The sequence below is a fragment of the Patagioenas fasciata genome, chromosome 15 (assembly GCF_037038585.1).
Source record: "Patagioenas fasciata isolate bPatFas1 chromosome 15, bPatFas1.hap1, whole genome shotgun sequence".
Lineage (NCBI taxonomy): Eukaryota > Metazoa > Chordata > Aves > Columbiformes > Columbidae > Patagioenas > Patagioenas fasciata.
The window spans coordinates 4,126,753-4,154,476 of record NC_092534.1 but is presented as its reverse complement, the minus strand read 5'-3'; the positions used below and the strand labels follow the sequence as shown (position 1 = coordinate 4,154,476).

The following is a 27,724-nucleotide window of genomic DNA, read 5'->3' as shown; positions in this document are numbered from 1 at the left end:
GTCAAGGATTTGCAGTTAGTCTTGCAGGTAGTTAAGGAATTAGACCAATGTGGAGGCTTATCTTCATTGTTATATTCCATCCTAAATGTTGGTGGTTCCGGAAATGTGCTCGGCTCCTTATACCTCTCTGTACATCAGGCTTGTGGTGACAAACGGTCAGACATGGTGAAGATACGCCAATAGTCTTCAGGTAGAAGAAAAATCAGTAATTGAGTATTTTTAACTATTTTATTGCTGCAAAGCCAACTGGCCTTTGCCAAGACTGGGAGCTTCATACTTCAGCATCTGCTCCATATGACAAAGCAGCAAGCTGAAGAGGAGCTGGAAGGAAACCACAGAGGTGAGGTGGCTCACGTGGTAATGCCAAGGTCAGCATCAGAAAGCAGTATTTCAGACTCCCCATCCAGTGATCTGTTTTGCTCCCAACCATAAATAAAGCAGGACTTTCATAAAATTCTACTGTCAGGGAAGTGCAAGATTTTATATCTTCATCCAGGAACACACAAGCTGATCAGTTCTCCTGGCACCCGGCGGTGTCGTGGACTGTTCAATACAGTCAACATTCCTCCGGCCTTACTGACCACCGAGCCATCTGTTCCCCTAAAAACCACTCATATGACTGCTGCCAAAATCAGCAAATGAGGGTCCTTTCATATTAGAGAGGATTTAAGAGGCCGTTTCTTTAAAATGTGCATGCATACACACCCAGAACCAGTCAGTAAAATACCAGCAGCCCTGACTTAATCTCAGTAACAGTCACATTTCTCGTCTCCTCAAGCTCTGCAATGCCTGGTAAAGACTAAAAACCCAGGACCAGCTTTTCCCCGGGCTGCACCAGTATGATGAAGCCAGTGGGAACACTTCACAATTAGGAGGATCGAAGCGTTCCCCGGACATAATTAGTCGCTGTCTGCATCAGTGCAGTCGCTCGTGCAGGGGCTGCCGAGTTGCTCTGCGTGCTTACTGAGGTAAGAGGCCGCAGTTCACTCTGAGTTAACTTGTATTTAATTCGTCATAGGTTGCCTGCGTGTAAATAACTACATCTCAACTTCCCATCTAAAACCATGGGATTTTGTTGTTATGGCATTGAGGCGAACACAGCACAGCATTACAATCAGACAGACAGCAGGAGGGTTCAGGTGTCACGCTCCAGATAACCTCTGGTCCCACCGCCCCTGTCAGCCTCAAGAAGAAGAAATGTTTCCACAGAAGCGTGCAGAACCAGCTGTGGAATACACCGATGTGAGCAGTGAGCTGGCAGTGCTGGTTTATACACCCCCCAATCTATCCACCCGCTCTCAGAGAAATACCATGATCAAGTAGGGCTAGTTTCACCATTGACTCATTTTTTCCGTATCAGACCAGTTCTACTACCTGTGCACAGCTCCCCAGGGAAGTAAACTTGCAATTTTTCAGACTGCAGTGTGAAGGAACTAAAGACATGTGCCATTTTCTCAAGGCATCAATATTTAATACCTTTCTTGATAACCTAAAGTGTGGGTTCTTCATTCTCTGACTTCAAAGCATTTAGTGGTCTAACCCAGTACATCACATTATATAATCAATTCTTTTTTTATGCTGAACATTAACTCAGAAAGTCCTTCAGCACAAGGAACTCAATACCACAACATGTAGGCATTCAGGCCATAGAAACCCCTTCACACACACAGCCCTGGCCCTAGCACTGCTCTGTAGATGATTTGTCATTTCTTCACTATTCCAAGCCAGACTGATTTGAAGGAGATCTCAAATGACCTATTAGACTCCAACATTAAGGAAAAAAATGTTAGTGTTTAGAAATGCCAGCAAATAAATATGCCCAAAGAGAAATAATTTAAGCTATCCAAATGTTTTGAGTGCAAAAATAACCGCTGGAAAAAAAAAAAGGTTATGGATGTCGTTATGTTCTGAATACTGAAATCATCTTCTCATTGCAGAGTGGCAGTGCAGAAATAAACGAAATGCTATTTTTTATAGAGACAGAAATAGAAAAGAACATGGAGATTACAATGCTTTTAACTAACACGTGGAAATGTGCTGATCATGCAGGTCTGGTTCAAGGTGCACCTCACACTTCCATGGTGTTCTGGAAGGAACAGAAATGGAGAAAATTGCTAGGAGCAGACAGAGAGAATGGGAAATTAGCAGGAGGGTGATAATATCGAAGCAGGTTTGTTCAGAGAAGAGATATGTGAAATCAAACAGAAGTACAAACATAGGTAAGGTCACATTAGGGGCTCCTATTTGCTAATACTGCAGCCATACAAAGAAGCAGCCATGGATTTAAAGGTGAGCAAAATGGGACCTGTTTAACTTTCAGAAATCATACCAGCATTTCTATTTAGGGTAAAAATCTAAATGGTGTAACAATTTGAGATCTGTTTTTTTGTTAAACATTTTAATAAGTTATTTTCTTGGTTGATTAAGACTCACGGGGATCTGTTCTTGCAGGTGAGTGGCACATGCAGAGATCTGCACCATTTTTGCAGGATGCTTAAAGTTGTCTGGTCCTATTTGAAAGTTTCTTCCATAGCAAAAACCCTCAGCATCATTCCCACCCCTATTTTTAAACATAAGCTCTTCACACACACAGTTATGTATCAAATAAAAAGGGTAACAGGAATTAACATGCACTGCAGTTTCCAAAGCCCAGTTTAGGAAACACTCACTGTGGCCAAATCAAGGCAACAGCAGTTTTGTTCTCGGAGGAAAATCAAAGTTATTCTAGTCATCCTCATTCCTACTACTTTTATCCTCTCCAAGGTCCACAAATGCTGGTTCTTTCATAACCACAATAAAGGAACTGAGAGGCATTTCAGCTACCAGGAGAATTATACAATTTGCCGTCTTCCTCTTGCTGGGAAAGAGGAGGGTAAAAGCAGCACCATGACATTATGATACAACTGCAGAAGCTTTTTCTTAATTTTGCAAATCTCTCAACAGATAAAACTAAACCATTGTGGAAATCAGGAGTAAAACCTGTCTGTCCAAAGTCTCTGTTTGCCCTTGAGCTTGGAGAAATGCCTGTTATGGTTCCTACTCAATTTGTTTCTTTCTGAGCAGGACAGAGGGAGAAAGCTGCTCTTAACCAAGCCTCTGAAGAGCCAAACTTCATCAGTCCCCAAACTAATCAGTGGAACTACATCCTTTCATTTTGAGAGGATCTTACACTTTCAAACCTGATTAACATCGTATTTTGTCTCCCTGGCATCCTGTGCTCAGATTTTCTGCTCCTTGTATCTTTGATAGGTCTCTATATACAGTGTGATGTGTTACCAGCCTGACTGCTGGAATGCTGCGATCATGGGCTTTGAAAAGGCTCAATGACCTCGCTTGACGTGTCACGTCTGACTAGCAGGCTAAGGTACACTCTAAAAAGAGAGGAAGGAAACACCAGACCTTGCGCTTTTCCAGCATGAGGGGGTTTTTAAGGATTGTGGCTGTTAAATTCCATCTGGAGCTGCATGGAGACCACTGGAAAATGCCTTTAACCTTACAGTAACCTTGAGCAAACAATGGTAATAATTATTATATTCTATATTACCGTCACTGTTGCCTACTGCAATGCTAAGAAACTTCAGTGCATTAGAATCATTATTGCCATAGTTAAGGAACAATGATTGCTTACATCACAAACACAGATTATTTTCAATAAGTAGGATTTGAGAATACTGATTTGAAAAGAATGCAGTCAATCTCCATAATGATCATTGTCTTTAAGCTAAAAGGTGGCAAATAAGTAATAAATAAACAGTCAATAAATTACCCCCACAGAAAGTTTTTGAGGCTCTTCTAGAAAGAAAATATGGAAGTCAATGCAGAGACTTTCAGTGTGTTGAACTTGTTCAGTGGAAAGAAGGCCCTGGTGAGCAGCTGGGCTGTGGGTGGGGAGATGCCTGCTGGAGCAGACTGACACACGGGAGAGCAACAGCCCTGCCAGAGGACCCCACCACAGATCCGATGCAATTTGTGAAAGCCATGGTTTGCGTTTTGTACTGGAGCAAATCTGCAAAGGGGAGCTAACGATGTTGGTAAACGGTTGAAAGAAGCAGGGAGACAAGTGGCAGGTACGATCAATGGGAAAAACTCACGTGGACAAGAAGGGTGGATGGTGTTTCTGCATGTAGAGGCAAGCAGCCTTCAGTAGTTGGCCTTGAAACAGGCGGGTTTGCATCCAAATTACAGGAAGACACTTGTGTTCATACCGGGTGAATTGCTCAGTTTGCTACAAACGCCACTGGCACTGCTATGCACAATATGTCAGACATATAAGCTTCCTTTTCCCAGCCACCACTAACTTTTTGGGTATTTTTACTGAGCAAAGTCTTAGAGGACTGATAGTTGCCATAGACACATCAGCAAAGACTCAAAACAATGATCTGGGAGAATATGACTCTTCCCAAAGGGAATCACAGCTGCAGCTGAGATGACTCATAGATGCACAGAGAAGAACCAGCTCTGGGGGCAGCGGAGCTGGGGGGGCAGTGGGAACACACACCAGCCCCAGATGGAGCCTCACCTGGTCTGTCCTGCATCTCCCGTTTCCTACAGAGACTCCTGGGTCTTCTACATGACTGAAGAACTTGAGCTGGGCCTTTGCTATTCATCACCCAGCTGAACCAAAGCCACCCAGATCACCACGCACTACTGGCCAGAAAAATTAGCCTGTCCACTGCATAAAAATACTTTCAAGATCAGACAAAGGTTCACTAACCTGGGCACGCTGCATTGTATTTCATGAAATGGGGTTGTTTAGATGAAAACAGAGTGGGGTCCCTTTAAAACAGCTTTCTAGCAGAGGACAATAAGCCCAGCAGTCTTTACTCATTAAAAACCTCATTAAGGACACAATTCCAATTTTATGTCTCTCATCTTATCTGTGCAGTCATGTTTATCTTGGGAACAAGTAAATGGGACTGTTCTGCTGTGAGACATCTGTGAGCAACCTTTCACCTCCTGTCTGTTATTTTTATTCTCAACATGAAGAACATTTATCAAAACAATGCTGTGGATTTATATAATGACTTTCATCCCACTGCCTCGAAGAACATTATTCTAATTGCCAAGGGTTTGTTTATGCCCATTTTGTGGAATAAAGGAAGACTTTCATTAGCGCTAATTAGACATCCTGGAAAACCGGGTCCTACAGAACCACTCTGGAGCGCCGTGTGAACTTTGCTCCTTTAGGTCCCCATGCCAGGCAAATGGGCAAATCTCAAAACCTCTGTGTTGATGTAAGTCTTGATTAACCAGAACATTAAACAAGTTTGCTGCTCTCAAAGTCATAGAAGAGGTGAAACATCGCTGCCACATTCTCACCCCTTGGTTTGCTGTTCCCCATCCTCACCTGGTGCCCTGGAGCTCTCCGCAGCCCGGCTCTCCAGCCCTGCGTGGGGCTGGCGGTGCTCCGGGCAGATGCTGCTTCACCATCACATTTCTGCAGCCCAGATCATCTCTTCACGCAGACCCACCGTGTTTTCTGCACCTGATGTATTCTGGAATAGGGGAAAATGGTGCCCCAGGTTCACCATCCACCTCTGTGTTAGCTCCCGCCGCTCCCTCTGCTGTGGGAGGATCGCTCAGAGTAGACTTCTTGATCTGATTTTCTCATAAGTTAATTGTCTCCGTCCTTTTCATGAGTTAAATTAAACTGCGAATATCAAGCATAAGCTGTCAGCTTTACCTTCAGGCATCTCCACCTTTAGATAATTTCTAACAGCAGAGGATGGCTTAAAACATGTGGCTGTTAACACCTTTCAAATCTAATCAACTACTAACGAAAAAACAAAGGTGAGCCTTATTCATAGATGACGCTTCATCTTGTACCATTTAACAAGGAAGACAGACAAGAATGATACCATTGTTCATTTTCATATCAATTGGCAGAAATTATCTTTATTAGAAAAATGAATTTTTCATATATTTACAATTTTTACATCATGTTATACTTGGCACATGTGTTTTCTCCAAATAGTTATATACATTTCGGTACACACAGACATTCGAGTCCCCCATTCCCTTAATGTTTTTCTACATATTTAACAAAAATGAAGAACACAATACAATCTGTAAGACAACCATAATAATTATATATTTTCTCTATCGTAAAAAGTTTGAAGCAAACAGATTTTTTTTTGTTGTTTTTTTTTAGATATGTTTCAAAATATTTATACAGTATTAGCACTCAGTCATGCACTGGGTTAAAGACGGTCGGGTGAGCTGCTGTGAGCCGGAACGTGGGGGAGCAGCGGGGACCCCCAGCTCCTTCCAGCTGCAAAGTTACCACCGGGTGGACCCACTGCCCCCCGGGATTTGCAGATTTGCAGGTGGGTGCAGGGGCATTCGGGGGTTCGCGCATCATCTCTGCAACACGGCAGCTACAACTGCCCTGCACAGGCGCTCGCGGGTGAGAGTTCATTTCAGTTTGCTAAACCTACCTAATAAAACAGGCAACAGTTGGAATGTCAACACTAGTTTTTAATTCTTCTCTTTTCCCCCAAACCGTTTCTTTTGAAGAATCCATTAGACTATGAATTTTATAATGAAATTCTGGATTCTCTTGAAAATTAATTATTTTATGCTTGATTCTCCTTCACCAATCCTCTTTTATTTTCACTCTAACATCCTGATTTATTTCCCCAGGTGTTAAGAGGTCGTCAAATCTCTACTATTCTTTGCTAGCAAGTGGAAATTTATTACTTACTCTTTGGTTTAAAATATTACGCTCTTGAGAGCGTTACAGTAAATTGCACTAGTAAATAACAGAAGTGATAGGCTTTGTAATTTACTGTCTGTGAAATCAAATGGTTCCAAGATTTCTGGTAAGATGTTATTTATGGAACGCCAATTTCTTCTGCTGTGACATAGATTAGTGCTCTGTATAACCAGTACAATTTAGTACACTCGAAGTTTTTTCCCCCAGTAGAACAAGAACACTTTTCCAACCGTACTAATAACTAATGTTCTTTCTCAACAAAAGCCCAACGTAATATTGCGAATTCTTATTTTCTCAAGATAACAAATGTAACTAAACCGGCCTTAGGATGACAACTGAAGACCCCAAACTAATTTTTAGTTACATCTCACTTTCCAGAGTTCCACTGAAAATGATTTCTAATCAAATTTGAATAGCAATACATTACTTAAAACTGTTAATAAATGGTTGTAAAATCTTTGTCGCAATGCTGAATTTTTGTCTTGCCCCTCATCCTCCCCAAAAACTTTAAACATATACATATATATAAAGCTCAGGTATAGCTTATATATATATACATATGTATGTATACAAAGACTAATCAGGACAACACATGAAATTTACATTATTCAAGTAAACAGGTAAAAACATTTTTCAAAGTGTAATTTGAGATTTTAAAAAATTTCTGGTGGTTTTTGTTTAGCAGCACAGAAACATCAGAGTTTCATCTAAGCCAGCAAAAATCATTAAACAGGATGAAAGGATGCACAAAATGCCCTTCAGGTTTAGTGTGAATCTGAATCTGATGAACTGAAATTAACATTATTAACTGACGGGTGAAGTGCTTCTGAGAGAACCTGAACTGTATGGATGCAAATTTTGCATAAAAATAGCATAGTTAGGAGAATCAGGTAGGAGTCAGCCCAACACGTTAATGAATTTTGTTTGTAACTTCTGGTTTCAATGGGGAAGACGCAAGCTACGCTGCGCATGTGGTGGGAGAGATCAAGCTGTTCTCCATCGGCGCAAAATGGATGTTCTGGAATGAATTAGACTATTTCAAAATATTATAGCTGATAGAAAGTATAAACTGTAAACAGCTCCTATTAAAAATTGCACTAGTTTCCTTCCTAGCTGCACTCCATTTCACATGATGCAACTTCCATACCTTTGCAACATGAGGTTTGGTTTTGTTCTGTTTTAATTCCGAGTGTGAACTGTACTAAGGATCTGCTCTCCCATCACTCACACACCCCTATTTAAGTCAAAAGGTGTTTTGCCCAATTTTGGAACCCAGACCTAGGCCAGGTAAAAACGAGTTAGCTAAAAATCTCCACCTTGCAGATGAAGGACTTGGAGCAAGTTCCTCTGCAATGAACTATAGACAAAATTTGACACTACAGAATTTTCTGTTTCTGCTTTAAGGTGGAAAAATTAACTACCCAATTGTCCCTTTGAAAAAAAAGCTTGGGAATTACTTCAAACCAACAATTCCAAGGAACTCTGATGTGGTTTCACGTGTCCTAGAAAATGCTATCCTGATCCCAGCAAGTCCTTCGGCCCCTTCCTCAACAGGTCTCGAACAGCACAACAGATGCTGCTGGCGGGTTTGTGGATCTGGGAGCTTTGGGAAGGAGAGACAGGAATCACTCAAATGCTGCTGAAATGTGTCCCACGGCTCTGGGTGGTGAGTCTGACATCACAGGGTTGGAAAGTGTATGCACGCACACGTGTGGATACTGTATATATATTTAGGTTAACAACGTTAAACTATTCATAAACAGCTTCTTATGGTATTTGGTAATTAAAATATCTGGCTTGTATCATTCAAAATAGTGCAACCTACATAGCAATATACAGGAAAATTACACACATTGTTCCCATTACCATTAATATGCTTGTGCATATCAAGATGACAGGATACCCTTTTTCATAGGATTAACCTTTTGCATATTTAATTGTATTCTTTGGCCCATTTTCCTGTGAAACCTCGTATGACAACAGCTTTAAAACAAAAATATATTACTTTTTTTTTTCTTTTTTCCAGTGACTTTCAGAAACTGAAGCAGAATTCAAATCACTTCAGTTCAAAATGCTCATTTCCTCCAGAAACCCCACACCCCGCAGCCCGCACAGACCACCCGCTGGTGCGGATAACTGCGAACCTCCACTTGAAACTTTTGCACGCATTTACACTTCAAATGTTACACAACACATGCTCCAAAATTTGTTTTCAACTCCTCTAATCTTGTCCCAAGAGCGAACAAGAAAGATCTTCCCCAGCAGCGCGGGGAGGCACAGCACCCTCGGGAGGACCTTCCACTGTGTCACTTGCAGTCCAAACGCACGCTTTGCAAGGGGAAACAGAAGCCAAAATACATTTCCAACAGGTTTTTACCATTCAACACCATTGTTACGTGGTCTCCGTAAAAATTATCAGACTAAAGAATCCTGTACTAACGATGTAACATAAATCTCTTCAGAATGGCTATTCTTATGTACTGCGATGCATAAAACAAATTTTTAAAATTGTATTCTCATAATGCATTTGCTGAGAAAAACATATTTCGTCTATTAGTGCTAGAAGTGCAAAACAAGACATTCTCCATTAAAATTGCATGTCACTGTAAATATTACCATTTGCCCACGTTAAAGCTTAGTACCATTTATGAGAAGTGAGGAAACCTTCATCAATTCCCAAGCAAAGTATCATCTCACTTGGAACTTTACAGTGCACTGAATAATTATCACAATATTTATTGGTATTTATTTTCACAGTTTTATAACGTGCACATAGAAATATAATTTTTGAAATATAGTAGTGAAAACAAATACTAATACAAAAGGGAAAGGACAAAACATCTAGGAGTATAACTGCTAATCACCACTACTTTTTAAGAGTTGGAGAGTCAAAACCATCTCTCTTAAATATGTAGTACTATATTTAGTGTGGTTATCTATTAATAAAGGTATTGCATGACAACGTTACAGCATGGTTATATTCTCTACTAATTTAGCATTGTTTTCAATACAGGTAAAGAATTAAGCAAAAGGAGTAAAAAGTGTCATTTAAGTGCAAAACAACAAAAACCTGGTAAATAGTGAGGTAACTTAATTTCACTTCTATTATTTCTGGTTCTTAAATTATAGATATGACAGAATCATCACAAAACCAGCAGTGGATTCTTACAGCTGTTTAGACTGGCATTCATTTTAAAACCAGCTTCAGTCACAGCAGATATATTCTGCAGTATGTAACAAAAAGCTCATGAACCTATGAGAAGAGCTAAGTGCATTTTCAGTGCATTGCGGGGCGATGCACATTGTAATCCTGCCTTCCAAAGCTGCAGGACGTTGGAAGAGCACGTATTTCAGAGAGTACACGCTGCACACACGGCGAAAAAGAGTAAATGCTCAACTGAGGTGACATAATGAGGAGCTTATTTACAAGGGTGCAGTGACCCTCCCCAGCGGAGCAGAGAGAAGCCAGGCAGGATTTCTGCTCTCATTTAACAGGGCGACAGACATCAGAGAACATCAACCACCACCTCTCCACCCCACACACATGGCTGCTACACCAGAATGAAGGTGAACACTCCATAATGCAAGCCGAGCATTGACGAGAACTTCACGCTACGTACGAAACGTGCACATCGGACAGGAAAGTCTGCAGGAGCAGAGCGATGGAAGACGTGATGGTGTTGAGGCTGCTCCTGTTTAACCCACCCACATGTGGCTCCAAGCCAGAGCCTTTCCTCCATCACACCATCTACCTGTCTGAACTTGCATCTACATCTGCAAATAAACACACACCTGCGATTAAACTGTGCTCCCACCTCAACATAGCAAATACTAACATGGTGCTAATACAGTACAAGTGAGTTTGGCTGGGAAATGGCTCATATCATAAACACCACACTTTAAAAGGCCTTTATGTTCTTTCAGAAGTTCCGTTCCTTCAGCACTGTTATATTCTACTTGGAAGGCTCACCTCTCAATTGGAAGGAATTTTAGATTAAAAAGATAACATTGGTAAAAGAAACAATTCAAGTGTATCCCTGGAAAACAGTTTTTATGCTGCACACCAGATTGCCTTATACAGGAAAGATATCTACTTTAAAAGGACTCTTGAGCTAAGATAGGACAAGAGCTGGGAAAGTCAGTTTAGCGAGGGGATGGATGACATTCCATCCTGAAAGAAACACATGATGTGATGATTAACACCGAACACAATCGAGCCAAGCCACAGGATGGTTACTGCTCTATACTAAGAGAGGATTTTGTCATGAAAGATGTGTTTTCACTAGGTTTTATACATCAAACATCTTAAATGCAATGTAAAACAACAAAATTGTTCACCTCTTGAATTCTTCCTAAATCCAAGCTGACTCTCGGACCTTTCAATTCCTACCTCAATTCCTGCTCTATGTCCATGAACCCAGCAATGGAAGGAGTAGTGCCAAAATCTTCCCCATCACTAAGACACATATGCTACACTGCAGAAATGTTAAAATTGCAAGTTGTTCTACAAGGAACAGATTCTGACACTTCTATTTCATGCTCAATAGTCACATGGGATAAAGAAAACGATGGCACCAACTAGGCTGGGATTACGGCAAAACCCAAACCTGACAGGTGCTACTTGCATAAGGACAGGAGCCTATATGCACCTATACACACCTGCAAGGTTTAACTTGGTACTCACTTGCAGATTTAATTAGCAGATTTTGGAGGGATAAGTAGGCCCATTACTTTCCTAAGCCCATCTAACTGAGATGTCTAAGTTAGGAGTCTATATTTTCTAAAAGGTTAAGAGAGAGAAGTAAAATCTTTCAGGACAGATCACACACATAAATGCTTTCAAGCTTCCCGTGCTCTGAGCTGCCATGAGGATGGAGAATTCTCTGTCTCCCCACGGGCAACAGAAAGAGCTCAGCCTTCCAGCACAGCAACCCAACACGACACAGCTTCTGCTAGCTTTCAATGTATATAAAACTATTTCTTTTCACCAGGAAAACCCCCCCACGCTCTCGCTTTCCCTTATTTCACCTCCTAAGTGTTCCTGAATGATCACAGGGAAAGACAGACGTATTTATGAGATGCTGCCCAAACACGGTGAGCTGGCGGTGAGCTGGTTTCTGTTTGGCCACAGCGCTCTTTTTCCTAACCTAGCTTCTTAGATAGCAGAGTAACGAATTCTGAGCAAAAGCTGCAAAAACATTAAATGAAATTTTCCAGAAATACAAGAACTCTCAATTCTCTTTAATTTTATCTTATATATTAAAATAGCTTATTTCCATGCGCTTAAGATAGTGGGTGGCTATACTGCTCTAAGAAACACAAGCAGAACACAAAATCCATTTGAAAGGAAAAAGGAAAATTTACTTTAGTGAAAAGGGAAAGACAAAAACATGAAAAAGTTCTACAATATCTTTAAAAGAGGAAAAAAAGCAAGAGGCAGGTATGTCTACATAGCTGTTTTTACCTCCATGTACCTACTGCACTCCTCAGCAATTCAATATCCTGCCTCCACCAAAGTTGTCGTCCAGGAGCAGTGTACCACTACAGGACATGCTACCAAGAACGGCCCCGGGCATTTACAGCCTGATTCAGTTCCAGCTGGCGTCACGGCAAATCCTGGTGATAGGAATGAGCAACAAACCGCTAGAGCTGTAATCAGGAAAATGTAACAAGTCCCCAGCACCATCCAGAATGGTACAGAAAGGATGGCCACTTAGGCAGGAAGATTCTTTTCTCCTCTTCAAGTATAGCAGCAGCTAGAGTGAGAGAGAGGGAAATACAGAAAGTCTTGATCTCAGTTTAATTCAAAGTCAGTGCAAACATATCAACAAAGCTCAGGCAATATTCAGAATTCCACGCGCTCTACGGCTGAGCTTCACAAGCTGTGGCTTGTGGCTCTACTGTTGAAGAGCTTTCTTCAACTTCTCAGCTGCTGCTTCTTTACACATCTACATCTGCAACCACACCAGCTACTCACCTACACCCCTACGATTTAGCTTTTTCTTCCCCCTTTATTCACTCATATTATATGCCCAGATCACAACAATGAATGCATGCAGATTCTTATTCCCTCTACTTTCAGTATCTGTTGGTTTGGGGTTTTTTATCTCTTTTAAAGTAGCATCTTTTCTTTCCATGTGAACAACTGCTGCACAACACTATCAAGTCTTCCCTCTGCCTCTTTGATTTCTTTTGGTTTAGGGGAGGTGGTTGTATTGCATATTTGCAGCTAATAATCATAAAGTTCTGCGATCACTAGAGATCTGCTCAAATCAAAAAATGCAAACACTGCAAGATATTTCTTTATAGCTAATTTCCTCGTACATTTTACAGAAGGATAAGTTCACCTGGGTTTATGCTGTTTACATTTGGATCTTAAGGGTTTACCTAGAATATGTTGTAAATGGAAGTTTTTCTTTCCCACAACTTAATTTGTCTATATATCGAATTATGTGTGTCTAGTTAGATAGAGATGATGATGCAAGACTCCGAGCGATCAGCAAATATTTTGAGAGCTTTAAGACGGTGTGAAAGAGCCACCACTGGGTTTTATGATTCACTTGGTAAAATTGTCAGTGACTTGCATGACAGGTTTCGGTATGATACCAGCAAATACTACATCTGCTGAAACATACCAGGTAGTTCAAAAGAATTAAAATTTTACTTAATATAATATACTATGATTTGAAAATTAAAATTTGCCTGAAATATTTTTATTAAACTCATTACAACAGTATTTACGACTTTAGTGCATTTGTCCTCCTGTAGACCTAGGACAAGTAGTACACCTATGTCTTTGGAAAAAGGTTTTGGTTCAAGAAAAGCTGTATTCATACCATAAACACCCTAGTCCTGCTTAGTTCATACAACTGTTCCTAAGAAATGTGAATCTCTCTAAGGGCAGGTAAGGACCTTCTGTTTATAAAAACTGCAACCAGTGAGGGACCAGGAAGCACAGAATATGTATCAGGGCAAATAACTGTGACCAAAGGTTGAATAAAGAATACTCAAAACATATTTGCTCTGGCCAGCATACAGATAGCCATAGAAATGCTTTCTGAACATACTTATAATAAAGTATACTGAGATTTTTGGAAGCTAGAAATGGACTGAAAAGCCCAAATCTCACTACATCTCCTTTCTTCAAAAATATCATCTTTCACCATCATGGTGAACATAGAAATACATTTGTAACTATCAAGAACTCATCTGTTTCATAAAAAAAATAGTAAGCAAAATTCAAGAAGTGATATTTTGTCTATCCTTATGTATCATTTATATTATCTCCCATTTGCAGCTCTCCTCTGCAGTATGCTGTTCCAAAGCAAACAACCTGCATACTGTTCCTCTGGCACACAGACACCACAACTACAGCGACAGGCATGACTCTATAGAAAAGAGGTTTCGTTTAGGGGAAAGTTAGGGTTATATTCACATTTTCCAGTTCACAGTGCTAATGGCTTCCCTGCTGACTGTTCCTCAGTGAAATGTGAGGAATAATACTTGAATAATCTAAACTTCCTCTACACAAAAAACCTAAAGCAATTCTCAGAATAGCAGGAGAACGGGAGAGCACCACCTGTTTAATGTTTTCAGTATTTAAATATATTAACAATTATATTTACTTCTTCAGTTTAAATTTAATTTACAGCTGTACACTCTGTTCCTGAAAGCTTTCCTCTCTTCCCTTCCACACTCCCTTATGATTAAAATCTAGCATGGGTTTGTTTGTTTTTCCAGTGGGGGTGAGGAGGGGTGTGTAGTCGACATTTTATTTGTGAAATAATCTGGGTGATCTTTCCTAGAAGTAAAAGTCATATAACAATGCATCCCTGTTATGTGAACATCTTCAGATACCAGTCAGTGATAATAAATATACTGTTCCTTAGTTATGTGTGCATATATTCAATTTATATAACAGACATGATTGGAGAGGTTAAAAAAAAAGGGATCTGATGTTGAACAAATATGCACAATATTCTGGAAGGAAGAAGTCCCTCAAAAGGTGTTAATACTTCACTGTGTATGCAAATAAATGGTATTGCGCTCCTCACTGCTTACACTGAATGTATGGCTGTTGGTGTTTGGTACTGTCTTAACAGCTTTAATACTATTAACATACAATTAATTAGATGTCACTAATACACTGTCAACACAGAACTACAGTGGGTTGGGATTTGGTTTGGGAAGTGAAGGAATAAAAGAAATTCTATACAGCCCTGAGTAATCACCAGTAAGGGGCAAATGCAAACTCACGTACACATTAGGCCTCAAGGTTACTAATAAAGTCCACAGCTCCATAGGAAGTGCCATAGAGTGATATCTAAAAATATATATTCTGGATCAGGCAGCTGTGAAATTTTTTGACAAGATGACTGCAGACTTTTCAATGAACTTAATTTCTAATGGTAAGTCCATGTGAAATATAAGAAAAGCATTTGTACATTAATGTTAACCAATATCCATGGGGCTGCCTTTTAGTACACAGCAGTTCACATGTCTGGGCCTACAGCCTTCCCATTTACTTTCTGTCCGTCTCCAATGAACATACTAATTCTGTGCTAACACATTATTATTTTATTTATTGAGGTCCCAGGGTCTGGGTTTTTTTAATTATTATTTGGCTTTGAAAATGATTATGAAGCTAAAATATAGTTTTGAAACCCTAGCTTTCTGTTCTCTTTTAGAGTCTTACATTTGTAACTGTGCAAATGCATTCCTAATTCTCTTTGTCTGTGTCATACTACATGCATACCATATTGCTTATCCAGTGCTAGAAAATCATTAAACATTTCTAAGGACAAACGTACATTGAATGATACTTAGCAACATAAATTAGAATAACCGAAATAGTAAAATAATTAGATACAAACAGCATAGTTGCCAACATTATTGGGGCTATTTCAGTACAGCTTGCCATTTATATATAATGCATACATAAATGGCTATTTTTTTTATCCTTTTCATCAAGACATTTTAAAAGGATGGTTAAGAGCATACTAGTTTACCTATTCATGTACAAAAGTACACTGGGAAAGGGAGAGGTTTACATATCATCTACCATAGCAGGATACTGTTAAAGAATAAATTCTCCCCTCTAAGATGGTGGCAACTATTGTTTCCCTATAGATGAAGTGTTCATGGAAAATTTAAACATCTGATTCAATGCTAGGCATTTTCTTATACACACGTCTATTGCTACAGGAATTTAAAACCCTTGGAGTTGAGTACAAGCTATTCCTATTTGCAACGTAAGGCAAAACATGCTCTGAAATGTACATGTCATTATGGATCCGACCATCCCTGGAAGAGTATGAGGCTGTAGACTTTATAGATGACCTTAAATAATTATCATGTCTTCCTCTTGTTGGTAATGAATGTTTATAAAGATCAGCTGGACTTCGCCTAAGAGATAAGTGCTGGTCATCACGAGACGAGTGCAGGAAGGGATTATCATCTGAGTGAACAGGATACAGGGACTTGCTCCGCTTACTGTCCTCCAGAGCGTGAGTGAAAAGTGAGGCCTTGTTGCCCAACAGTTTGCTTGAGGGCACGCTAAACATGCTTGCATATGGACTACTTTGTAGAAATTTCTCTCTTTCTTTCAAGCTTATACTACGAGAAGGTCTTCCAATATCAATTTCCCTAGACTTATCAGCGATATTATCGAAAGAATGTTGTCTGCTAATCCTCAACTTATTTTTTTTATGATATTGCAGAGCATTATTTTGCGACCAACTATGCTCATATATTTCTTCAGGAAGTGATAAGTTCGTTGTGTCCTGCAGCATCTGATCTTCTTCAATATCGTAGAGGTTCCCCATTCGCAAGCACGCGTCGCATTTATAGGGAGATCTGCTGGAATAGTGTCCCGCGTATGTGGGCACGTTGGAAAGACAGCTCCTGCAGTGGGTGGAATTCTGTCTGTACCTATCATTCACGTCAACTGGGGAAGCATTCTTATCTTTTAAAGTGTAGTGCTTTGCATAAAGTTTATACTGGTCATTATTTGGAAGACTGTCTTCGTTGTGCAAGGGAGTCCTGTTTGCGTGTTCTGCTTTCCTGTAGTTGTCATTGTGATCTTGATAAACATCAGGAAACTCTATAGGTTCTGGAAGGACAATGTTTTCAACATACTGAGGGGTGTCCAAGCGGAATCCTGGCTCCTTGTCAGCATCAATCGTGTAGATTTTATCCCGTGGAGAGCTCTGTTTGGTTTTCAGATATGTCAGTTCCACTTCACTACAGTCTTTTGGGTATTTTGATGCTACTGTCCTTTTTTTAAAATTGTCCTTGGTTTTGTGGTGCTTGTTGTTGTTTTCAGGTTCCATATGGCAAGTAGCTCGGCTTGACGTCTCTGATACATCTGAATGGACAATCTCTTCTGGGAGGTATCTTTGGCTTTTCAAGGAAAGCTGCCTGTTTTCATCTGACCCGTTTTCTCTCTGGGAGCCTTGGCTCTGACGTACAGATTCTTGACGTAAAGATTCAACAGATTTCCTCCAGAGCTGCCTGGGTCTGGAGTTCGCTTTTGCTTCTGTTGTTACTGCAACCTCTACTGTATTTGGATTGGACTCATTCAGTGTGAGAGGATGCTGACCTTGGAAAACATAGTTGTTAAGATTGTCCTTGTGTCGATTGCCAGGAAGTGTCTGCAGTTCACTCATGTTGTCACCAAAAAAGTTGTCCTTTGTCTGAAAGGATCTGTTATCAGAAAATATCAGGTTTCCCTTATCCATGACCATATCCATAATCAAGGAACCCCTCTGAATAAAATCAGCTGTTCTTTTGGGGGAGTTAATTCTTGAAGGATTGATATTGGTCATATTTTTCGCTGTTCGCAGTAGTTTTAACATGTTGCTTTGGGAATTGGTCAAAGAAAAGTCAGGAGACTTCTTCTTTTCTTCAATATGTACTCCATGAATGCAGCTGTAAATACCCTGTAACAGAAGTAACAAATTAAATCGCTAGGTGTAAATTTTAAATACTTCCATTCTATTTTTAGTTAGCAGTAAAGAAAAATTAAACGTTGCTTATCTAATGACTGGAAAGACTAAAAGTACATATCTATCCTTTTATTATTATTTCCTTGCATTGATATGGAAGAATAATCTCCACCATACCTGTTGGAACTGTAAAGAAGAAAATTAGCCATGGTCCATGTTGGCCTCCCCTGCTTATTCCAGAAAACAAGATTAGAAGAGACCAAAAAAGGTTCCCTAGTCTCATCACAACATGTAACTAACCTTCAGTAATGGAAACAATTATTTTAAACCAGTGATTAAGTTACCCCCTAAACAAAAACCTGCAGTCAGGCTATTTGCTTGGAAGTTAAGGTACTCTTCACTTCTGCTGAAACAAAATGGCTTCTAGTCATGGTATTTTAGCTCTTTTCTTTCCTATCCTGGCACATACGAAAAAACCCCAGCTCTTCCTGAAGCCTGAATTTGAGTTTATTTTGAGCAAAAGATTGAAGTCCATCCTTTAACTTCAACCTCTTCAGTCCTCCTGTGAGCTCAATTGACATTTCCGACCCTGTGAACTTGCAGCTCTCAGAAATTTGCCTTTGAAATTGGGCCTTTTTTCCCCTCTCATTGGTTAGGAAAATTACACATGTAAAAGGCCAAAAGTACAAATTTCAAATGTAAAATTAGGAGGTTAAAGTGTATATGCTTCTCTAGACAATCCCTAACAGGGTAAGGCAGAATCTTTTTAATGCAGTTGCAATGCAGTCCAATTTACTCAACAAAGCAATTTCTGCACGTTTTAAAGCAATAGGCATTTTAGCGTCATTTTCAAACCTCCTCAGTTATATAAGAGATGCAGCAAAAAGTCAATCACCTAATAAAAGAACTGTTTCAAAAAAAAAAGACAAAACCCAACTCATTTGTCAAAAATGTAAGAACGAGCTCATACTTCCCTTATTTTACAAGTATCAATTATTTGGATATGTAAATCCACTTCGGGTTGGTAAAGTTATCATTGAAATCTGTCTTAGTGTCCAACCAAACATAAGCAACACCTGTATTTCACCTTTTCTCATATGGTTTATTCAAGTTTGCTATCAAGAAAAGCCTATACAAATATTCCAGTATATTTTTACCACTTTAAAATCCACCTGTTTAAGAAATACACAAAACTCAGAGCTAATGTCTGCCATCAGTTTTGTTGTGGTTTTTGTTGTTGTTGTTTGGTGGGGGGTTTTTGTTTGTTTTGTTTGCTTTGGTGTGGTTTGGGGCTTTTTTTTGGTGGAAATCAATCCATTTCCTGTATTTGAACAACTCCACCATTTCTTCATCAAAATTTCCCCTAATTGTATTTGTTTTCAGCATTTGATTACTGATTATCCTGGCAGATGATAGCTCATACTCTAGAATAAACCAATGGAGAAAAGACCTCCCATGGAGTACAAGTGTATCCAAAGCCCATCTAGAGCATCACACTGGTGCTCTAACATGCACTTCAAATGTTCAAGTAGGAATAAAAGGGAAAATCATGGTTTCAGGAGGTAGGGTTTATTACCTCTATTGCCCAAAGGGGGAAAATGAAAGTCATACTAACCCTGCTGATTGAGAACAACAATCCCGGTCTATCTGAGCAGACTCCAGTGAAGCAGAATCTAAGTTTCCAGTAAAATAAGTGCTCCCAGACAAAGGTGATTAAACTGAGAGCCATGGCTGCTGCAAGCATGTAAAACACTCCTGCCATATTGTCGATGTCCAGCTGGCTGCTCATGACTTCATTCTTCTCGTTGTGGCAAATACCCGTCAGCCACAGGGTTTCCAGCTCTTCCATTTCCCCTAAGGAACAAGGAGTCAAAGCAGAATGCAAACGTTACTGCTCACAGGATTCAAAAGCCTTTGCGAGTTAAAAATACAGCACCATTTACTGCTGCATTTGTGGAGCACTTTAGTTTTATCTACTAAGATTTGCAAATATAGCAGGTTTGCACTCACGGCACCCTAGTTTCAGATGTCCCCAGATTTCATAAATTACGTGGGAAGCCGGTTGCTGTAGAAAGCAGGATCTGTGATCTGGGTAAAACTCTCTTCTGGTTGCTATAACAGTGCCAGCCAGGAGAGCTGCCTTTGCTGCCCAATGGAAAGCACCATCACACCAAAATCAGCCAAGAACTGAGTTTAGTCAAGAGACAGGACGGGCTGCAGTGAACAGACACAGGGATCAGACATGGATCCTGACACACAACCCGCTCCCTCCTCTCCATCTTCTACACTTGTTCCTCCCTGATCCTCTCTGACTTTTCCCTTTGGCCCTTCCCTTAAACGTGGCAAAACAAATTTCGCATGTTCTCACCATCCCTTTGAAACATGGCAGAAGTAGCTTTTCTTTCCTATTAGTCCCATGATAATCTTGTTTCTCCTTTTTGTACAAGTTGCAACATTCTGACTGAACTTCTCCTGACATGTCTGATCTCTCTATTGTTTCTGGTATCTCTTGTTCCCTACGGTTTGGGTATCTGGGGATTTGATTTATTAGTGTTCTTGTCTCTCATGTTATTTGTGATGTCAAAGAGCTACTAACCAGATAACCTCATGAAAAACCTTACAATCCAGCTATCTACATTTCCTTTGAATCCACATGTCCCTTCCATACCATATTTTTCCTCCAGTCTCCCAGCAAAAAGATGGTTTTGAACGTTAAAAGACCATCTACCCAGACAACAAAGATTAAACAGCAAGTTTAAACATTCAGCCTGAGCAGCAGCAGCCAGGCCCCGCAGCCCCGCGACGCTGCGCCGGGCCAGCTCTGCAGTGCCATCCGTCACATCTCTTCCCAGACTTGGCTGCATTTCAGTAACAGGTAACTGATTCAGAGATGGAATTTTAAACCACTTTCTGATCTACAAGCACTTTAGAAAGAAATGACATTGTTTATCAAAAGTCTGTTTTTTCTCGCCAGTAATACGTGGCAAAGCAATGACAGTCACCACCACTGGATGTAAAATCTCCCAAAGCGTGATGGTTGCAGGTCACAATAATGTCGTTTTGGAAACAAAAAGCTTGACCAGCTTTACTTGTACAGCACAGGCAGCCAGTGAGGAAACAAAGTTATACATGATGCAGCATGAAGAACGTCTATTGTGTTTCACACACCGCTCTTCTATAGAAAATAACTGTCTCTCAATGCCCGGATACTTGCATGAATACAGTATGTCCCTTTTCCTGTTTTTTTTTTTTAATTATTATTTTACTCTAACAAGCAGTATCGCAAATACAGTTCTCCTGGCTTTCTGCCTTTTTTCATTTTCCGTTTCCCCCAGAGACCTGGGGAACGCAGTCACTGCCCGCCCTTCCCACAGCACGCACTCCCACCCAGCCTTGCCCCTCGTGGGACACCCCGTTTGCTCCCTGCAGTCCCCTGGTTCCCCACCTTTCATCTCACAGTCTCCTCGGCCCTCCTGCTGCTGCCGCTGACTCTCAGACAGCAGCACAAAAATAAATGGCATCATCATGTGCCCAGAACAGAGCGGTGCTGGGGTCTGGTTCTGGCTGTGCCACATCCTCACTGCCATTAACACACCTCATGTGCTTCCGGCCAAGGAAGCAGATCCACCCGCTGCCTCTGTTCCTTACTCTTAGAATCTGTATTTCACTGATGAGATTTGGCCTCGGAGGACGGTGTCCCTTATCGGTGTTCACGTCTGCCAACACGGACAGAGGTGTGCGAGAAGCTGGAGTTGTTCCTGACAAGTCTGTTTTTCATATTGCATGATATGATTAACTTTCAAGTGTTTAGTGTTCTCACTGATGCGTTGCACGTGTATACATACCTTTTTACTCTTGTGGGGATACAGTCAGCTGAGGAATTCTATTATTTTTTTTTTATGCCATTAACTTCATTGTTTCTAGAAAACACAGCACGCAATACAGAGGGCCAGAGAGTACAGTACTGAGCTGGTTTGGTGTGTTTCCTAGTTTAGGATTTGGCTTCAATCTGGGGGAAGAATTCTCATGCAACATATCCCTAATCCTTAGCCAGTGATTAGAAAATGCATTTTCACTATTATAATCCATACATCATTGGAGTAAAGATGAGAAAAAAATGGCTAGGAGCTGTATTGACATTTCAGCCACCTTCAAGCTGGACTAGCAGATCGATGACCTGCAGTGCGGGAGCATTTTGCAGGACAGTGCCAGGGCACCAGGAAAGCTGCAGCCCACAAATAATCTGGATGTACAAGCTACAAGCGGAACACAAGACTGTGATGGAGAAATTTCCTCTCACAGAGTGTGAAGGAAAAATTGAAGTAGAAAGGACAAATACTGAGGTACTTCAGCAAAGGCGTTTCACAAATTTGTAAGACACATTATTTAGTTCCTAGTTAATTCTGAGATTAGTTTTGGGCTTGAAGCATGAACTGAACGTGTACATCTGAAAAAGGCAGTGTATCTTCTCCCAAATTACAGTGCTCAGTCTTCAAAATACCTATGAGCATCCCCAAAGAAGAAACTCAATCCTAATGAATCTTTTAAAGCCTTCTAATGCAGGACATAGGCACAATAAATTATTAATTGCACCAGTGCAGATATTGCACTGTCACTACATAGATAACTGGGGTTCATTATTGCATTTCCATATCTTAGAACATTTGGATTTCTTTTGTTCTGCTAAACCTCAGTGGACTGTTCCCCTCATTTATCTTTCAAGTCCTCCCCAGAGTCTACGAATAAAACTCACTGAGGCCAGAGAATAGAGAAGAACCCAAGTCCAGAGAGACAGCAGGATTTCTGGTTTGTGCATTAGTAGCCAGAGCTCTGACAACCAGCCCTCATTACTTCCCACAGGAAAATTCACATCTCCCAAGACTGTCAAACATCAATTTGATTTGACTGCTGTGCCCTTTTACAATTCATAACAAAATTCACAAAGGAATTTAAACCTCATTTTTATTACTGTTTCCTCTGCACTTCTTTCCCTTTGGCATGTACACCTAAAGTAACTATTGATAATCCACTAACCTTTCCAAAAACATCACTAGAGAAACCAACCAAGCTTGTTTTGAGTGCAGATAAATGACAGTGCTTTGGCAAGCTATGAAGAACAAAGCATCCTCGAGTCCTGCAGATCCTGCTCTGCAATACCCCTTCCATTATATCTGACATTGACAGAAACCACTGTTAATTAATACCCAAAAGCAATCCACAATTTTATGGATTGCAAAGCACTGTGAATCACTGGACTGTCATATTTATTAAATTATAGTCTCTGGGGATGGACAGATGAAGCTGGTAATTCTGGTCTATGTACATAAATCAGTTACCATTTACAGTATATATTTATACATACATGTGTATATGTATACATACATACATGTGTATACATACACACAGAAACACAGACAAAACTGTTACTAATTTAAATGTAATAACCCTTCAGCATAGCTGACCCTACAAAACTGGCAAAAACGCTTATTAGCCTTCCTGCTCATTACACTTTACCCAGGATATTTACAGAAGGCACAACATTTTAATTACAAAATTGTCAGGTATGAGTAATTTTTTAACTAGGGTGTTGATTCATTCCTTTCAAAAATCAGCCTGTTCCAAACTTGGCCTCGAGCTGGAATGACAAACATTGAACTAAGGCTGGTTAAACTTTGGTTTAGAAATAATATAGAGAAGAATCAAGTCCTTCAGAAGGAACGTTGTTGTGTTGCAAACCCTTTTGGGTGGTCTGACTTGTGAGGCAAATACAGGGTGATGACACCTATAGCAATAGATTACTCCTGGCAATTGAAAGGCCAGGGATTAGTGATTACCAGGCGCTGGAGAGTTGTCTCCACATGTGTATAATTCTAATCAGCAATAAGAGCTTGAAACTTTCCATAAGACAGACCTTAGAAATCTAAGTCAGCAACCTCAATATGTATAAACACCTGGCCCGAAAGAACCAAGTGCTAATGGAGTTCAAGTCTGCAGCTAATTGAGGGGGTCTCAAGTTACTTATAAATATTAATCAGGCTTGTTTTAAGGCTTTTTGTTTTCACTTCAGGCACTTACTAAAAGTGATGTCACAATCATTTTCTAGCTCCATCCATGTGTGGACTAGATTAACGATTAAATGACCAGTGGCGGATTTCAGCAACAAAGTACATCATGACACTAGCACAAAATTAGAAAAAAGAAGAGTTCCAATAGATTTGATTAAAAAATCATGTTTCTTTTTTGTTTAATATGTTCACAGTATATTTGACTTGCAAAATTCACAAATAACGGCATGGTGCCTACATGAAGATATTTTTAAAATTTCTATAGTGCTGTATCAAAAAGTCTGCCTCATGGTGTAAGAATCAGTGTAAGTATTTTAAGGATCTATATTTCAAGCAGTGTGTTAAGCCCCTGCACAATTCACTCAAAACACAGTATGGTCTGCTCTAATAAATTGCAAAATTCTCACTCTCTCAGTGGTAATTCAAGACTATTTACAAGTGTATCCCTTTGTGTTTCTCTGTGCCATTTGCACAGAAACGGGCCATCTGGCCATTCTGACTCTGACTAACCCAGAACACCTTTTTTTCCTACATTTTAGTGCAACACCTCTAAAGTATTTGGCACTTCATCATTTTGGCAAGGAGTGACAAACTGGCCAGTACGCCCCCTGAAACATCTTTTCTCAATAAAAACGTCATTATCCGGACACAGAAAAGAGCAAGATCAAAGGGTAGAATGACACACTTTTGTTCATTGCAGCCCTCGGCATTTTCTACGGGCTGCGGGAAGTGTCACCCCGGAGCTGAGGGACACGCTGCCCTTCCGCAGGCCCCGTCACTGCCTCTTGGAGATGTGGCACCTCGCAGGGGCTCTTCGAGAGGGGTCACTGGCATCCCCACATGCCCTTCACTTCCCAGGCCCAGCATCTTGTAAGGACCTGGCATCCTCCCTTGGTTCTCAGCTTCACTCACTAAATCACCTTCCCAAGAGAAGCAGCATCTTCCCAAGTGATGGACCAGCCATGAGACACTGATGGCTAAAGCTGTCTACCTTATGGGTCATTTCCTTCATGTTATTTTGTTTTCCCAGTGTTTTTTTCCTCTACATCTATACGTGCACCCAGGAAGATGCACACATACTGAAAATTACGTGTTATTTATAAAAAAAGGGAAACCCCCAATCCATATGATCCATCATTCTCCATATTCACTTATAGAAAAGCAGTCTGGAGTAAGATTTTTTTTTTTTGTAAGAGGGAATAAGTTTTTCAATACTTGTCTGATGCTTTCCTCATGATTAGTACAACAAAATACAATCTTTCATTATCATCTGAGTATGTCCCTAGTTACAAACTTGCCAGAAATAAGCAAGGTTGAAGTTTTATAATTACATCCAAAAAGAGAACAGACAGACCGGGATAACCTTATTTGCTGCTTATTTAAAATAAAATAATAAAATCCATTCCAGGAAAGAAAGCAAGACCTCTGAAGCTTGAGAGGCACCTGAGCATCTCCTCCTGTTCTCCCTCAGGACACAGAAGTGTCCAAGATGGAGACTCTAACCCTGTATCCTCCTGATGGCAAACCCAGGAGTATATGAAGACAGTCAGCAAGTCCCAAGCATCAGAAGTGGTGCCTCCATCCCCTCTCCAATCCCACAGCCAGAGGGATTTTATCCATCACCTCACCCCAGCTGCCGACCAGCACCAAGGGCACCGTCCCAGCCAGCACCGCTGCGGCTTGAGCTTCATCCTGGTAGAAAAACACCCCCCAGAATCAAAGAAAGCCCATTATTTACCTCCTTTGATCTTCAGTCTTGGGAAGTAAGCCAAGCCTGGGCCTGGTTTCAGTGTGACTTGGGAATACAGCCAGATTAAGCACAGACCCACAACAGTCCAAACCAGTCGTCCCAAGCGTGGGACTGTGTTTGATTTTAAAGGTGCTGCGTCCTGCCAGCCCCCGGTGAATAAACACCAGCAGGAGTTTGGTCAGAGTGTTTGATGCAGGGAAATCGAAGGAATAAAATGGACAGAGATACGACTGTGGAATTAGCTCTGCACGTGAGAAATGCTTGTCAAGAAGTCATTAAATAAAAATTACAGGATGGAAGAAAAAGCAGCAACATATAAACAGTGATTAGAGTTAAAGTATTGACTACATGGAAAAGGAAACAGAAAATGTCCTTGTGAAGAATTTACTGTTTGCTTCTGTCTCACTTACCTGCATTCTCTGCAAGAACAGTCATACTATCAGATGAGTAATTACATTCATTTTATAAGATTTGTAATTGGAAAATTGACTTTTAAAATTTGATTCTCTTATTATCCTCCAAATGATCAAAGTAAACTGCTAAAGAATTTGTTTTAATATTCCTATAAGCAGTAATGTCTATAATTCACTGAGTACCTATTTTTTGTCTTTAAAAGACAGGTGTTTTTCTGCCCTACTTTAACCATGTAGGTTAAAGCTGTAGGTTCCTGGAGATAATCACTGACGGTCCACAGGCTGCCTCAACTACTTCCTTAGGTACTGTGAAGGGGTAATTTTCATCAAGTTCTTCCTTTAATTTTAACCTATTTAATTATTCTCACACATGGAGAAGAAATCTATTTTATATGTCCCTTCTGGATCCAGAAAAAGATTTTTAACACTTCAGGTGCTGTTTGGAAATGACAACTGCAGGGTGGTTCAGAGTGCCAGCATGTACCTTCAGCTTACTGCAACCCAAACCCTGGCACTGAGGAACAGCAAACCTAAAACACACTGAGGAGAAAACAACCTAATGGAGGTTTCTCTGGCAGCGACATTTCTCAAATGGGTTACTGCTCTCGTGAGTGTGGGTGGGAGATCAGATTTACACAGTGAGATCCACTGCACAAAGGCACTTGGAAATACCTAAGCTGTTGAAACCCCAGTGCCAATGTGCCTGAACCAAATCCACCCTCCTCCGACTCCAAAAAACATTGATTTGCATGAAGGAGAGCTGCCTGGAACAATTCATTCTTCCCTGCACTGTATTGTTTCACACACTGTCCCTATTGAAGTGTTGCCTGCGGATTCTGCAGGAACGAGCGCAGGGCCTCAAGGAGAGGATGCTGTGCCCAGGGGACAGCCCGGCTGCAGCCCCATGGCTCTGCGGCTCTTTGGTTGAGCCACAGAATCACAGAATGTGAGGGGTTGGAAGGGACCTGGAAAGCTCATCCAGTGCAATCCCCCCATGGAGCAGGAACACCCAGCTGAGGTTCCACAGGAAGGTGTCCAGGCGGGTTTGAATGGCTGCACAGAAGGAGACTCCACAACCTCCCTGGGCAGCCTGGGCCAGTCATCCGAGGTGCAGGGCACCCTGGCAGGAGATCATGGTGCACGGGATGGAGCAGAAGGTGCAAAAGCAAACAGGTATTGAGGGTAAAAGAGGCGGTGCCTCCTGCGCAAAGCTCTAACCTGAGGCGCCAGCATGCGAGTAAAGAAAACTGACCTAGACCAATTATAGATCTTGAATAAAAGGGGTAAATACACGCTTTCACATTAGTCAGATGTAGAGCATCACCTTCAAATGACTGTGGCCGCACTAGCAGAATCATCTGCTTGTTCCAACTGGACAAATAGCAGTTCTCAGATGTAGGGACAGGCTGTTTCACACGTGCTCTGGTGGCAGCTCCCACCGAGCGATGGAGGAGGCAGCACCCATCACCTGGACACTCCAACCTGAGAGGGTCTTTACGCTCAACAGAGGAGTCAGGAGCCAAATGGGTCAATGTGTGTTTGGTTCAATAAGCTCATCAATGCCAGTTCGACCGATTATATGATCCATACAGCAGCTTCTGGATGAAATTATATAAGAGCACAGCGACCTTTTGAATTCAGTCTGGATCCCCCAAAACAATGTACTTTACTCTTATTTTCTGAGTTATTTTCCCCATAAAAATAGAAAGATGAACACAAATGACTGACAGCAATAAACCTCTCGTGAGCTAATGACCACACTCTGCATGTCCCCGTTAATTATGGATGAATTAACAGGACCGTTAAGCATGACTTTCAATATTACAATCCCTCTA

The 27,724-nt window shown here is 40.8% G+C and overlaps 1 protein-coding gene across 4 annotated transcripts in view; it reads right to left on the bottom strand.

Moving 5' to 3' along the window:
* Positions 1-5,860: 5,860 nt before the first annotated feature.
* Positions 5,861-27,724, bottom strand: part of GRIN2A (glutamate ionotropic receptor NMDA type subunit 2A) — a 175,693-nt gene continuing 153,829 nt past the window's right edge. For 2 of the 4 annotated variants that reach the window (XM_071814972.1, XM_065850551.2), the window contains exons 13-14: positions 19,277-19,515; positions 5,861-17,655 (exon numbers count right to left, since the gene is read on the bottom strand). In XM_071814972.1, coding sequence (XP_071671073.1) covers positions 15,865-17,655; positions 19,277-19,515 — 2,030 coding nt within the window. In that variant the 3' untranslated portion in view covers positions 5,861-15,864. The remainder of the gene's footprint in view (positions 17,656-19,276; positions 19,516-27,724) is intronic. The other 2 variants (XM_071814973.1, XM_071814974.1) reach the window with 2 other exon arrangements.